The 15,051-nt window shown below is 58.5% G+C and overlaps 5 protein-coding genes across 5 annotated transcripts; 2 read left to right on the top strand and 3 right to left on the bottom strand.

Annotated features, from left to right (window-relative positions):
* Positions 1–4,384: 4,384 nt before the first annotated feature.
* A1Q1_01296 (uncharacterized protein) lies at positions 4,385–7,495 on the bottom strand (the record flags this gene model as incomplete). The annotated part of the gene is made up of 7 exons (XM_014324369.1): positions 4,385–4,848; positions 5,131–5,205; positions 5,757–5,922; positions 6,048–6,212; positions 6,257–7,085; positions 7,180–7,314; positions 7,413–7,495. 7 exons carry the CDS (start codon positions 7,493–7,495, stop codon positions 4,385–4,387), a joined length of 1,917 nt encoding a protein of 638 aa, XP_014179844.1.
* Positions 7,496–7,806: 311 nt separating this feature from the next.
* On the bottom strand, positions 7,807–9,357 carry A1Q1_01295 (cytoplasm protein; the record flags this gene model as incomplete). The annotated part of the gene is made up of 8 exons (XM_014324368.1): positions 7,807–7,831; positions 7,872–8,084; positions 8,127–8,246; positions 8,358–8,800; positions 8,856–8,884; positions 8,966–9,162; positions 9,209–9,261; positions 9,340–9,357. 8 exons carry the CDS (start codon positions 9,355–9,357, stop codon positions 7,807–7,809), a joined length of 1,098 nt encoding a protein of 365 aa, XP_014179843.1.
* Positions 9,358–9,723: 366 nt separating this feature from the next.
* On the top strand, positions 9,724–10,941 carry A1Q1_01294 (uncharacterized protein; the record flags this gene model as incomplete). Its single annotated transcript, XM_014324367.1, has 2 exons — positions 9,724–10,165; positions 10,229–10,941. 2 exons carry the CDS (start codon positions 9,724–9,726, stop codon positions 10,939–10,941), a joined length of 1,155 nt encoding a protein of 384 aa, XP_014179842.1.
* Positions 10,942–11,742: 801 nt separating this feature from the next.
* Positions 11,743–12,501, top strand: A1Q1_01293 (uncharacterized protein; the record flags this gene model as incomplete). The annotated part of the gene is made up of 1 exon (XM_014324366.1): positions 11,743–12,501. The coding sequence occupies one exon, from the start codon at positions 11,743–11,745 to the stop codon at positions 12,499–12,501; it is 759 nt and encodes a 252-aa protein (XP_014179841.1).
* A 701-nt stretch (positions 12,502–13,202) lies between these two features.
* A1Q1_01292 (uncharacterized protein) lies at positions 13,203–14,261 on the bottom strand (the record flags this gene model as incomplete). Its single annotated transcript, XM_014324365.1, has 5 exons — positions 13,203–13,216; positions 13,269–13,569; positions 13,642–13,780; positions 13,877–14,038; positions 14,236–14,261. 5 exons carry the CDS (start codon positions 14,259–14,261, stop codon positions 13,203–13,205), a joined length of 642 nt encoding a protein of 213 aa, XP_014179840.1.
* Positions 14,262–15,051: the final 790 nt, after the last annotated feature.

The raw sequence follows: 15,051 nt of genomic DNA, 5'->3' as shown, positions 1-15,051 counted from the left end.
GGTCGCATAGAGTGGCGGAGGGCGCATCGCGCGCTGATTCGGGAGGCGCTTGTTCAACACGCTTGCCGGGGTGGCGTCGCCGCCTGCGCTGGCCCAGGAGGGCGCGACGCGCAGCGCGACTCGGCCCCCACGCGCTCCGATCACGGCTGCACCGGCAGCATACCGCGGGTCCTGGAAGGCACGGTTGCGAGCGGCGGCGGCGGCACGGGCATGCGCAGACTGGTGCGCCGCATGCGCACTGGCGACATACCCGGCGTGCGACGGCGAGGAGTGCTGTGGCGGGCTGATGCTGCGGCCGGAGATGCGCGGCTGGAGCCGTTGGACTTTGGGCTGTTGTTTCCGGTAGTAGTCCGCGCGCTCGAAGTCGGGAACGACGGGCTGCTGCTCGGCGACGATTGGCGAGAGGTCGATGGGCGTGCTGTTGATGGCAGAGAGACCCCTTCGCGAACCTCGGAGGACAGAGGCGGAAGTCGGTCCGGCAGCCGCACACCCTCGCGAATCTCGCCGGAGAGCGGCGGCAGCTTGGCGTGCGCGCCGACAGGTGAGGGCGGGCGCGAGTGCTTCTTCTCCCAAGTTTCGCGCGCCTCAGCAATGAACACTGGTTCGGGCCAGCCCGCAAGCGCAACCATGTACGGGGTTGTCGCCGATGAAGTCGACGCGGATCGCTCGTGCCCGTGGTGCGGGCGCTGCGGTGGAGGCGGCGACGTCACGGTCATGTTGCGGGGTGGAGGACTAAGTTGGGGCCGGCCGACGGTGGGGATGCGTCGCAGAGACGTCGAGACGGGGGGCATCTGCCACGGCACCTAGGCGTGAGGTTTACTGGTGTAAGACTCGCTGATACTCGAGAGGTCGAGGAATGTGGACGCTTAAAGAGGAGGAGAAACGACACAACCTGCGAGCGTTGAGCGTGAGGCGCGGGTCGTGGGTATGGACACGCAGGTGCGTCGTTTCTAGCTTGATGCGCCGCTGCAGTACCGGTCGATGCGTGTGTAGATTGCGTCGATGGGACTAAAGCTGAAGGCCTTGGCTGTTCGAAACGGATAGTGCTAGTGGCCTGGTTCAGCGGGTCCAGATGGTTTGGCGGGTTGGGTTTGGCGGGTTCGAGTGTTGATGAGCCTGCCTAAAGGGGACACTAAAAACTAGTTTGAGAACAATGTGGCGGGTGTGGTAGGTTGCCGGAGGTTTGAGAGTGGATAAAGGTTTGGGGAAAGCGCAGGTCCGTCCAGAGTTCCCGCAGGTCCTGTCAGGTCCTGGAGTCAAGGGTGTGCGGGGTGGGTAGGTCCTAGATGATGGCCGGAATAGGGGGCACCGAAGAGGTCCAAGCGTGTGGAAAAGAGTTGGTGACAACAAGAGAAGTTGAGGGAGACGAGGGACCGGGGGACCGGGGGACAGAAGGCGATGATTAAGAGCTAAAGCAGGGGGGCTGATGCGGCTGATGCGGCTGATGCGTTAGGCGTTCGCTGGTTTGGGTTCGGCGGAGATGGTTGCTGAGGATGCGGGGATGCGGTTGAGGTTGCCGGTGCACCGGAGTTGGGCGTCTGGCGTCTAGAGCTTGGGGGGCTTGAAAGCTAGTGCGTGCGTAGTGGGTGGAGTAATAGGGGGTGGATGCGGCAATGACACGAGTCAAGATACCGACGAGGCTGGGAGATATGTGTGGGGTCGGGAGCGGGACAGGAGGCGGTGGTGTTGGGTCGCGTATATGGCTAGCTCTGCGATAGTGCACAGGACGAGGTGGATATGATGATGATGAGGATGTTGCTGCGGGGGTGAATGGGCAGCAGCTGGCGAGTGAGTCGCTATCTCATGATTGTAATCGCCTCGCTCTTTCGCTCTTTCGCTCTTTCGCTCTCGCCCGGTGCCGTGCTAAGGGTTTGGGGCTGAGGCTGAGGGCCTTTGGCGGACAGGGGCAGGGGGAGGGCAAAGTCAGGATAGGGTTTGCTCGACGAACACGAACCGGTTATTAATCCATCGGTTACGTTTTGATAGCCGGCCGGGCCATTACTCCATTTGCCGCGCGCCCTCTCCATTACTACAGCGTGATGCATACGAGCACTTGATCCACCACCGTATCGCATATGGCGCACCCCGTCAAGTGGGTCAACCATCAAACCCTTAATCACCCCTCTCGGTCTCCCCAGTTGCTTCACTGCTATCTACGGCAGCTCCGGCTTAGTGCCTGCCGCAACAGACTCGGAGCGGCGGGGCTGATGGCCTACGGCGCTACCAGAGACGTTACTGCGGTGTCGTATCGCATTCATGACGTTGCCTGCGGACGCCTATCGCAGACGCAAGCGACGTATTCAGCCCAGCCTGTCACCGTCTCCTAGTCCCCCTTCCCCTTGCATGGCTTGCGGCGGCGTGTGTCAAAAATTGAGCCTCCTGAGAGCCACCCCGACCATGACGGGCCACCAATCGTCACCAGCCGTCGGACAACCCCAACCGCCGGTCCGCGACGTTGTCGGGTGAGGAGAAAGAGAGTCGCCGGTACGCCGGTGCAGGCCCGCAAGCCCGGCACCCCTCGGCTGAAGGAAGGACCCTCATACGGCGAACCCGACACTCCGCAAGTTGGCCGGGCTGGCGCATCGGTGGCATTGGTGGCGACAACGATCATTGGGCTCCCCCACCCCGCCCCAAAGATAGAGATTGGAGATTGCTGGAAACGAGATCGGGTACTTGGCTCCCGGGTGCAGCTGCACTGCTGATCATATGAATCATGCAGCGCGCATGCATGTGTCCTGAAGGAAAACCTCATGTCCTGAAGGAGGCACCTGAAGTTTCCTGAGGTTGAGGCTCATGTTCAAAAATGCGGGGCCATCGGCAGTCCTTCGGCGATGTCTGCGATTAGCCTGCGCTAAGCACGGCCACGTTTGTTTTCTAATTCAATAACCTATTGGCAACTACCGCAGCCTAACAGCGTTAGGTCATCTGCCGCTCAGCGATCGATTAGAGTTTCATTTTGCCCGCTCGCCGCCATGTTGGGCGCATCCAGGCGTCCGCTTGTTTACAACCCGGGCCCTTCTGAACATTTCCCGCCGCATCGTTTTCGGGCTCCTTCTCTTCTTCGGCCTCCTCTACATGGCGAGGGCCTCGGAAAGGGTTCCCCCACGAGCAACGACACGGGGGCAGGTGTCAGGCCCTCGGAGGAGGTCTGTGCGTCTGCCTGTGCGCGTGCGTTCGCCGCTGGCTGACAGCCAGAGGTCGGCCGGGCCTGTTTGCCCTGACCTGTTCCTGAGCTCCTGAGGGGACAGACATCTGACCTGCCAGCGGCTAACTCGCCCAGGCAGACTCGAGTGCGGATATGGACATGATTTGCCACCGGCCGGGTAGCTCGTTTGGAAGACGAACAACGTGACCACAGCTAGGCTATATCAAGTTGCCGTGCTGCCTGCCCTGGGCGGTCTCTGATCTGGGCATCCGGGCCGGACTTTCTGGTTTTACTGGGATCAGTTGGAGCCAGAATCGCAGCCACACCGCCCAGCTCTACGAGGCGTACGGGGTATTTCCTCTGCGCTTCATCTGTGCGCTGGCTTGCATGCATGCCTCGGACCTGGACCTGGCCCTCCCCCCCCCTGTCCCGCCTCGTGCGCACGACACGCCCGCATACCTCGCCTCGTCCCTTGAGCCCGCCTCGAGGCAAAAGGCAGAAGTCTGAGCGCCGCCGTACACGCCGCATATGCCACCGGCTACACACGCTACGCGGTTAGGGCAGGGCGTCTACCGTGTCTGTCGATCACTCGGCGCACTAGCCTTCCTCTAAATCTTTGGGGAAACAGGATCCAAGGAAACAGCACGGCCACTCACGGTTAGCGCTGGGCGGACCCTCACCGTACCGACCGGCGGGACTAGCTCCCCCGCTCAACCTCTCCACTTTCCATCACCACTCCGCTATTGCTATAGCCTAGCCAGAACACCGTAGCCTTCCTCCACATGAACCACTTGTTACAACCGACCTGTCTCCGATTCATCCAAAATGGTGACAGCATTATTCCAAGGCCATTACAGCGGCTGATGGAGATACGCATACCCCACCAGCATCCACCGGTAGGCAGAGATCCCGGTTTGCTTCTGCCGCCTTCGTCCCCTGTTGCTATCCGCGCATATACTAAATCCACACGCACTAATGCGATCAACACCAGATCTCGTACATGATTTTCTAACTTCCTAGAATTATGGCAAGCGATGATGCCAGATTACGACTACTTCGTGAGCCACTAGCGGACAGGCTGTGGCTGGGGTTGGAGACTACGGAGATTCTAAAATTGATTAAGGACTGTCTTGTTTATTCGTTCTCTAGCTGTGTCTACGTGATCCTCTATCTCACCTTCTGCAACGACTATGGCGATGGATGTGGACTGAAAGACGAAATATTAGGAGAATATGAAAGTTATCGCCTGTGCGCACGGCGCTCGCGGCGCACGCCCGCGATGATAGCGAGGATCAGAGCGACGACGCAGCCGAGCGAAGAAACCTTGAACGCGGTCGCATAGCATGCCGCGCCAAGGAGACACTCATGCGACCTGTCGCCAGACCCGGTTCCAGCTCTCGCAAACTGAGCAACTATGGTACCAGGTCCGGCAGCGTCACCAGCCGTTCCCGCAGATGCAACGAGCCCTGACACCCCAGCGTTGGCCCCACCACCACGTGTGACGACGCCACGGGCAGGCCCTGACGCGCCTAGCGCTGCTCGCACTGCACGAGAGACCGGTCCGAGCGCCCCGGAAATGTCTCGAGCGTCTCGCGCAACTCCGACGCTGATGCTGGAGCGTCGTATCGAATGCCCCAGGCCAGGCAGGCCCAGGTCGGAGGGCTCCCCGACACGCCCAACTGTGTTCGAGTCGTATACTTTGCCTGTTTTCGAATGTCAGCCATTGCAACACGGATAACCAAGGCTCCAAAAACGCTCCAACAGTGACCACGGGTTGGGCCAGCTCCAACTCTATGCACAACCGTGACACCCGCTCATGGGTACGGCTACGATCGCGCCTCGCTCGCCGGGAAATCCGCCGCGGAGACCGACTCCCCAAACAATGTTGTTGGCGAGCGACACCATGCGTCATAGATGCGTCAGATGCGCCGCTGCGTCACACCCATCCCAACTTCAATTCACCACAATCGGCAAGCAACACTTACCGAAGATCATGTTGAAGACGTTCCCGCCGATGATGGGCGCGACGGAAGTCCAACCCCAGTTCTGGCTGAAGTGGGCTGCGTGTCAGCATCCAAAGACCTTGTCTCATCCGCTCCACCGAGCCTCTTCCGTAGCCACATAGCCACCTGAGCCACCACTACTGCCACTCATTGTAGCGGTTGCGTTAGGCGAGGGAACCGGTAGACCGCGTATATTCTGATGGGTGCGTGGGAGCGATCGATGAGATCAGCCAGGGAATCCCGGCATTCAGCACTACAACACCGAGTGTCCTCGTGCTCTCTCCACCAGATCACGGAAATATCCTTATCCCCCCAACGATACCGAGCAGGACCGGCTTTCTACGCACGCACCCGGCTACGTGCCGGATACGCCGGGTGCACCGGCACGTCGGCTCGGAAGCTCGCCGAAGTCACCAGATACACATGATTGCGAGCACCGGACAATACAGATCCGATCGGACATTGTCCGATAACAGTGTGGGCCCCGCGTCCCCGCATCCATAGCCGCTTCCCACATCGCGCATCTCCTACGCACACCAAGCGAGCCCATCTAGCCCTTCTCGAACATCTAGCGCGGCGCCAGTGCGGTGACTTGGGAAGACACTTACTCATTCCGAACCATTCCAGCACAAGCATTGGCAATGCGTTGAACAGCGACCCATAGGCGAAGCCGAGACTGGCTGAGACCATCCACAGGTGTTTCACCTGCTCCGTGTCGATAACGGCTACCTGGCTGCCGAGGAACATGAGCGCGACGAGGGGGAGGAACCAGATCTGAGGTCAGCCAAAACGATGCCCCGATGATTACGGCGTATGCGAGGATTGACCAGCTTCCGACAGTGACAAGTCACAGCGGTAGTCACAGTGTCACAACGACGGCCTTGGTACACGGTACTCACCCGCTTGATCCCAAAGCGCAAACGCATGAAGTCACTCAGCGCACCGCCGACGACACGTCCAAGGCAGTTGAAGATCGAGATCGTCGATACCTGCGTTGCCTGCAGCACCTTGACCTTCTTGGGATCATAGTCCCAGCCGTCCCGAGCGAGCGCGAGCGTGACAGCCTGCGGTCAGTAAACAACGGCAAGCCTAGCGGTGAATAACTCACGCCCACATTGTTGATCCACTCGAGCCCGATACCGCACAAGATCGCCAAAATGCTGAACAGCAGGTACCAGTCGGTGCGGCCGATGAGGTCAAAGGGCGAATAGTGGATCGCGGTTGGAGGCAGCGACTCGTTTGAGTCGTAGCGCTTGTGCCCGATGCTGCGCTGTAATAACGGTTCAGTCGGTGTGGGCGGAGACGAGTCCCTGTCGCCGTCGTGCTCGTGATTGCGGTGGGCGAGCGAGCCGGACGAGCTGCGCGCGAGTTCCAGGTCGTTGCTGATACCGAAGGGTGGGTCCTGTGCAAGCGTCTCGGCGGGCACGCCCTGCGACACCTGGCGCGAGAGACTGAGGTCGGCGTCCCGGTGGTCGTCGGGGTCGTCGCAGTGTACGGGCTCGTACTCGCTCGGCTGAGCTGGCGGGTATGGCTTGACGAGGATCGCGCCGATGAACATGGGCACGGCGGTGCCGATGGCGAGCACGCGCAGGAAACCGGACGTGCTGCCTCCGAGCGTGCGAGAGATCTGGCTGAAGAAGAATGCACTGAGACCAAAGCCGGCCAGGACCGATCCCGTTGCCGACGCGCGTAACTTGTCGGGGAATGACTTGGCCACAGCATTCATGCCGGCCGCCAGACCTGCCGAGCCTGCCGCGCCCGTCATGAACATGGACAGGATCAGCAGGCCGAGGAGCAGCGGCGACGCGGGCGTGTCGATGTCATCGGATGTGCGGATTGGGATGACCCCTCGATAGAACCAAGAGATGAAGAGGTAGCCGAAGAAGTTGAGCAGAGTCGCGGACAGCAGCGGCCTGAGCTCGTCAGATGGGCTCGTGCTATGATAAACTCACATGCGCTGTCCATGCTTGTCGACAATGTAGCCCCAGCTGCCTGTCAGCCTTGCGCACCCACATGTCGTGTGTCACTCACAACGGACCCGTCAGGTAGACGCCGAGATTGCCGCCAAGTCCGACAAGATTCGACTGCGTTGATGTGATGTTGAGCTTGGCCGCAAGCTGTGGAGCATATCCTGAATCGTTAGAGCGATAAGGCGCGCCGACCAACCTGAGTAGACATAGTTTGAGCCGCTAGAACGTCGTTAGCTCGTCATTCCATGCCGATCGGTCCGAAGACAGGTGCTGTAAATTTCCGGCCGCACTCACCTGGCAAGTCCGACTCCGACGGCGGAGACGAACATGACGATTCGCTTCTTCGACACGCTCCCTTCATCTTGCGCAGACGCCATGGTGGTCTGTGTGTGCTGTGGCCACCCGACTTGTCGTGTGACCGATTTCTTTTATAACTGCGAAGGCCTGGCCACTTCGACAGCCGCGTCAGTCATGCGAGGGAGATCAATGGTAGTGTAACAGTAACGCATTGATTCGTCTTGGTTCACGGCGCGTGTACCTATTTCGGATGTTGCCGAGACCTCAGCCAGCGTGTGATAGGCAGGCGCCCACGGTGACAACCTGTAACACGCCTAACCCTGAGGTGGGCTGAACGGACATTGCGAACAACCCCGTCCTGTGAGGAAACGATGCATGTACAGACTATGATTTACTTCTTGAACAACGTAATGATACTGGGAACTGTCAGCGACGTTGCGCAGCACAGAAACTCACTCCTCATCCTCCAGCACGTGGTCGAGACCGACCTTCTGGCCTCGCGAGTGCTTGGCTGATGTACCGTAAACCATGGCGTGCTTGAACTGCCGCTTGATGTCCTTGTGGATAGCGTCACAGAAGTTCTCGACCTTGCAGCGGCTGCGGCGCAAAACGACCGGCTGCGTGTAGTCGGGCTGCTTTCCTTTCGGCTTCGTGTAGACACGAACGAGGCTGACCCGTCAGTGCTGATGGGATGGCACGTAAGATACTCACTCGAGCTTCTTCCACATCTCCTCCTTGAGCTCGTCATCAACGTTGAGCCAGAGCTTGGACGAGATCGGAACACTGTTAGGGATCTTGTAAAGCAGGTCAAGCTCCTCCTGTTTTGTCAGCCTTGACGTCAGGCGCTACTCACAATGGAAATGGCGTCAATCTTGTTGAGAACACAAACCATCGGAATGTACACTCTGTTTTGTCAGCCGTGGCAGGCAAACTCGCACTCACCGGTTACCCTCGCAGACGTCAATAATGTCCTCAATGGTCGCGTTCGGCTCGTGAATGGAAACCTGGCACGACGACATCCTGTACTCGTTCAGAACCGCCTTAATGGTGGCGTGATCAATGTCCAAGGGGACGGTGTTCGTGATCTGCACACCACCAGTCTCCCTCTTCTTGATGGTGATGTTAGGCGGCTTCTTGTTCAGACGGATGCCCATGCCCTCCAACTCGTCCATCAGGATCTTCAGATCGTTGAGCGGCTTCAGAACGTCAAGAACGATGAAGATCAGGTTACAGGTACGCGCGACAGCGATGACCTGCTTACCACGACCCTTGCCGTCCTTGGCTCCCTGAATAATACCGGGAAGGTCGAGAATCTGCAGGCGGGCACCGTTGTAGACCATGGTTCCGGGAACAGTCGTGAGAGTCGTGAACTCGTACGAAGCGGCCTCAGAGTGAGTGCCACTGGGCTGTCAGCTGGCAAATCGAAGCTGCTGCACTCACGTCAGACCCGACATCAGAGTCGATTTTCCCTAATCGTTAATGCCAGCCAAGAACCGTATACCTACGACAGACGGAACTGAGGTCAGCGTAACAATCACGTTTACACTCACATCCTACGAATCCAACCGTGGCTACTCCAGTTCGCGCGACGTCGAAACCGATACCCGCACCACCACCGCCACCACCAGGAGGGTTGATCAGCTCTCGGCGGAGCTTCGCAAGTTTGGCTGAGGTCAGTATGCGTCTGTAGAGCGGCGCTCGCCACGACAAGAGAAGCAACGAACCCTTCAGTTGGCCAAGGTGGTACCTGACGGTCAGTGAAGCCCTCGACAACTACCCAATGGCCAACTCACTCCGTAGCCTTGTTCTTCTGCGTCCTCGCCATCTCATCCTCAATGTCCTTGATCTGTCGGTTCGAAATTCCATCGCAATAGGAGAAGTCGGATCAGCATGAGGTCACACGAGACGGGTCCTATGAACTCACCTTTTGAGCGGTCGTCATGTTGGCGTCCCTCTTTTGTATGCGTTGAAGTCAAAGAGATTTCGTCTCGTTTCCGAGTTTTTCAGTGTCGCCAGCAGTCGGCCTGGACGTTAACGTGCGTGAGCTGTGTCTATCAATGTCAAAGTGCTCGCTGTGGTGGTGCTTTGCAGAAGGTGAGACAGGGTCACCAGTCGCACACGTGTAATTTTTCTTCCGCCGCTTCAGTTGCCACTGAATCACACCCTGGCCCCCGCACCCACCGATGGCTTGACCACAGTGGATGTCCCAACACTCAGACGCTTCATCACCATTCATCGTTGTCAACCCGCTGAGCGACACTAGGGCCATAAAGAACCACTTCACTTTGTGGAGTGCACTCCCCACGACATGGCCCATCCCCTCACCCAGCACCCCCCCAACATGATCGGCTTTGGCGCACCGGCGACCATGTCGCCGCTTAGCTTCGGGTTCGGACAGCCTGGGATGACTCTTGGGTCGCCCGTTCGCCCAGGTGCGTTCAACGGTCTTCACCACGGCTTTGGAGTGACGTCTCCCGGCTTGACATCGCCTGGCTTTGGCTCAGCTGGTCCGTCGTCACCACTGAAGCGTGCTTCACCTCCTCGCACGTCCTCTATGCCTATCCCGACCCTGTCCAACAAGAGAACACGCCGCGCATCGTCAGTGTCATCTTCCTCGTCGCCAGTTGGATCGCCCTCATTGTCAAGCCGTCGAATGGATGACGACGACCGTCGTGAGCGCAAGATTGCCGGAAGCAAGGCGATCAAGCGCATCCGCAAGGAGACCGAGGAATCTTCTACGACTTCGGATGGTCCAGATCTCGGCTTGTTGCTCGGTAAGTCGCAAGGTGACCGATCATGCTGACTCTCCTTAGCTTCGCTTCCCTCAACCTCTCACCTTCCTATTCTCATGGACATCATCAATGAGGACCCATCACTCGCACCTCGTATCCTCCGTCGTATCCCGCAGCCGCCGCTGGACAACTGTCTGGAGCAGTTGGAGCGCATCGTGGCCAAGATCGGCCGTGCAACCGGGTCATGGGATGTCCAGGAAGGATACGTTGCTACACGACGATGGAACCGCGTCGAGGAGCAGGTCGACAACTTTACTAAGACAGCGTCCACGTACCTCAAGTTCTTCTCGCAGCCCTCGTCCACGCAGGAGCCCGTCGAGCCGAACACGCTCTACCACCTTTTGCACGCTCTCACAGCACACGCCCTCCAGATCTTGCCAATTGTTCCCGACGGACCGCCCACGAGCGCCCGGCCCTTCCTCGAGTTGGCCAATCTCGTGCTAACGACATGGGGCACATGGCTCACTCGCATCAGTGATGAAGTCAACAACCGCGGCGGCATGTTCCCTCACTCGATGGCGCAGTCTTGGGCGGACGGCCTTGACCAGCTCGCTCGCGAGCCCCCGCAGACAACTCAAGCGGCCGCGCCGTCGGTGTCGTGGGCCATGCCGATGAGCATGCCTGCCCCACCCTCTACGCGAGAGAACCCTCTGGTAATCGGCTTCCGTCACGCTCTCCAGCCCATTCGTGACCGCTTCATGAACGAGCTCGGGTGGCTCGCCGCGCGTGGATAACGCGCCACATAAGAGGTCGTTTCCAGACCAACCGCACGATAATCTGACGCCCCCAAAGAACGACATTGCACATTCCAACCATCCCAAAAGCAAGAATATTCCATCAGTCCATACCGCATTTTTATAGTCTCTCCCCGAAGCCTCCACGGGTCCTCCTGTTGTGCCATTTCTGTTTCACTCAAAACCACATACTATGCAGCAATGAATATAGCACTCGGGCCCAGTGGGCGCTTTGAACGCCCAATTGATGCAAAGAGCGGCCCGTATGAGCTTTCGAGTTGTATGGTCCCGTACATCCATCGTGCGCTGTGCGGGACGGAACCTCCAGCCTGGTGTGCAAGGTAGGTGGGGTAAGGGCACTCACGTGAACGCCGTGCATTCCAGATTTACCGTCAGCCCCGACTGGATTAGAAGTGGAACCACTGGAGATCCTAATGGCAGGGTAAAATTTGTAATGAGGGGTATGATGTAGTGCCAAGCGGCTCAGAGCGCCAGGAGCACAGGACCTCATTTTGCCGCCTACAGGGTGTCGAGCGGCTCATCTTGCGACCTGAACATCTGTCATCACTTGTCCATACTCTTTGCTTACACACTCTTCTCCTGCCACCTCACCCGTGCGACATATGGATCAAAAGGTCACGCAACAATAGTGGAATCCCCGGTTTCCACTCACATCCCGCCCGCCGCCTGCCGCCAGCGCTCCGCCGTCGGTACCGTTTCCTTCTCGCGAAGGCGAGCGTCACACTTCTCGCCTTCTCTTGTCCTGCGCCCACCTTCTCTCACCCCTCCACGCTCTCCGCCATGAACCCCGACCACGAAAGCGTCGTCGCTGCGACGTATCAATACGTCGTGGTCGCCGTCGTTGCGTGCGGTGTCTTTGCCGCGGGTGTTACGACGATCATGCTGCGTCGTCACCGGCGGCAGCAACTGCTAGCCGCGGCGCGTGGTGGAGGCGACGGCCGCGTTGTCTTTGGAGATGACGGGTACCTGTACGACATGCCTGGCGCGCCGCGCGTCAACACTGCCGGTCGCACACGGCGCAAGAAGCTCGGACCTACGCCGAAGATCTGGGACGCAGAGGTTGGAGGCGAGTACGCCGAGGAGGCCGACGAGGAGATCGGCTGGGAGGAGCAGAAGAACATGGGTGTCGGGTTACAGGTGGGTCTCGCTGCTTCTGCAGCTTCTTCGAGAGCCACCCGCTCACTCCAGCCCGTCTCCGTCGCTGTTCCCGCCCATGAGGCTGAGACAGAGGATCAGCCATACGTCGACGTCGCCGTTCTCATTGCCATGCCGGATCCGAGTTTGTCCTACTCTACCGACGAGGAGTATCCCACCTTCCGCCCGCCCAAGGTCCTCAACGACGACGAATACGAGTTCCCGCCAATGGCCGTGTCGTCGTTGCGTGTACCGGTGTCGACGGCCTGGGCTGATCTCGACGCCCTCCGCCCGCCCCCGAAGGAGCGCAGGAAGAAGAAGCCCGCCCCGCCTCAGCCGCCAAGGCAGAGCGCGTTCCGCCGCTTCCTCATGTCGGCGAGCACCTCTGCTGCTCGTCAGCGGTAGTGTTTTCTGTTTCCATCAAGTTGTGCTTCACCCCTCATTCCCATCTTGTTTCAGAGCTGCATTGTCAACGAAATTGCTCTCTCCCGAATCACCCCTCTGATATCTTCCCCAAGCTATCTTACGCATTATAATTGCATCTTCTGTTGTAGCATTTATGCCATACCCATGGATTTTTTGGGAACTTCTCTGCTGTGGGGACTCGTCGTGTCATCTCGTATCGCTGATCACGCCGTGGCTGTGATGAGTGGCTGGGATTGGAGCGCTTCCCGAGACTCAGTGGCTTGGCGGCGTCCAGGCCTGCCTGTACCCGTGGTGTCATTCTGTCCAGCCGCCCAGCCCACCATCGCATGCGTTGCAGTCATTACATCGTGAAGCATAATGGCCCCCGTCGACAGCGCTGCTGCACATCGACCGGTTCTCTATGAGTCTATTTTGGTCTACCCCTGGCCACAGGAGACACCCTGTTCGGGGCTCGTGCAGGACGGCAAACGCCGGGTGGTTTAGTCGAGAACGACGTTGTTCACGATCCACGGATGCTCCCTCACACTCGTCAGTGGCATGCGGTCCTCCGGTCGCAGCTCGAGAAGGCGGAGAATGAAGTCCTGGGCGTGTGCTGTCACGTATGGCGGGAAACGCACGTCGCGGTTACATATCCGTCGATGAACGGCTGCGTTGTCAGCTTACATTTCCGGCGCGAGAAGCTATATTCTCGCCGCTGCACCATAAGAGACACGGGCTCTCTTGCAGCCGCGTCGGGCAGTACTCACTCCTTTGATCATTGCCCGCGAACGGCTCGTCTCCCGTGACCATCTCGTACGCGAGAACACCGAGCGCCCAGACGTCGACAGCCTTACCGTGCGGCTTGCCAAGGAGCATCTCCGGCGAGATGTAGCTCGGCGTGCCGCACAGTGTGCTCTGTCTCTCCTCTGGGGAGTACACGCTCCAGCCAAAGTCGCCGATTTTGATCTCGCCATTCAGCCCGATCATCAAGTTTTCGGGCTTGATGTCGCGGTGAATGACGTTCTTCGAATGCAAGTAAGCAAGACCCTCTGCCACTTGATACGTGTACTGTGGGTCAGCTACAGTCTTGGGCTTCCATGGCTGGGGAGGGAAGGGTAGGACGATTACCAAAGTACTTACCATTGCACTTCGACGATCACTGAACCGGCCCCGCTTGTTCAGCTGGTGAAAGAGCTCGCCCGAGCCCGCGTACTCCATCATGAGATACAGATGCCGCTCGTCGTAAAAGTAGTCATACAGCCGAATGATATTGGGATGCCTGCCAGTCAGCTGGGTCACCTGCATTAGGAGCTCTTCAGGCCAGGCCGGCTCCATAGAGCTTGGCTGTTTGAACTGCTGGTCGATGCATACTGACCTGAGGTTCGCCATAATCTCGATCTCGCGCTCAACCTGCGTGCTGAGCGTGGCATGCTGTTCGATCGGTGCGCGCTCGAGACATTTGAGAGCTAGTAAGAAGCCGCTCTGGGCCTTTAACCGCGCGAGATACACTCGCCCGAACTTGCCCTTGCCGAGCGGTCTGCCGATCTCAAAGTCGTTCAGCTTTCGCGATACCCCGTGTCTGTTGTTAGCTGGGTAGGTTCCTTCAGTCGATACGAGGACTGGAATGGGTGGTGAGGGAAGGCCTAGCGATCGAACTAAGATAGATCGCGTGCGTACGGTAAGAGAGCAGAATGGACCGGAGCAGGAAGGAAGAGTACTTGGACAGGCACTCACGCGCTGATACCCGGCTCGAGTCCCATGTCGTCTCGTCGTCGTTAGTAGTCGTCAGTCGTCGTGATCGTAGAAGGCGTGTTGGTTGTGGTGGTACTGAGCTCAGGGCGATGTGCAGCTGACGAGACTGGCAAGGCCAGCCGAGGCGTGACTTCTTTGTTTGGTTCCGGCGGGAGCGAATCTGGTGGCGGGCGGTGGCAACCACACGGAGGAAACAGCATGCTTGTCCCGCAAGCACACCGCGGAGCATGCATGAGCATTGCAGCGTCGCACCAACAAGGAAACATGTGTGGTGCACAGTATATAAGGGGGAAATTGGAGCTTCGTTGTGTGCACGTCTGATACTACTTGGCGTTTGCCTTCCTTCCGAGCAACTACCGCCCTTGGCTCACCAACGACAAGCGTTTGTTTCTGTCACTCTGGAGATTTCAAGCACTGTGCACAGGAAACCAATGACGAAGATACAGTGGATTGTTCGAAATAACTCGGAAGATACCATAGTATGGACCTGCCCTTCCTCAACTGGTGACACTCAGGTAGTTTCGCGACTATGCGATATCGCGATTCTCGCGGAAACTAACACGGTCTACATTCGCGCGCGGGCTGCGCGACAGGTCTGAGAGAAGACAAGTATCAGGACAGGGTCCTGCCAGGAGATGAGACTTGCTTGACCACTGCACAGACATCGAGAGCCCGGTCCCATCTTTCATTGAGGTCTGTCACCTCAAGCTGAAAAAAGCTCCCCACTCCGCCTGTCAGCTATCCCAGAACGAAGAGGCCGGTGATGGTGGTCGTCAGTGCGCCTGTCCCTCCACAAAG

Source organism: Trichosporon asahii (genome assembly GCF_000293215.1).
Source record: "Trichosporon asahii var. asahii CBS 2479 unplaced genomic scaffold scaffold00050, whole genome shotgun sequence".
In the NCBI taxonomy this organism is placed as follows: domain Eukaryota; kingdom Fungi; phylum Basidiomycota; class Tremellomycetes; order Trichosporonales; family Trichosporonaceae; genus Trichosporon; species Trichosporon asahii.
Note: the sequence above shows the minus strand (reverse complement) of the source record. Positions and strands in the feature narration are given on the sequence as shown.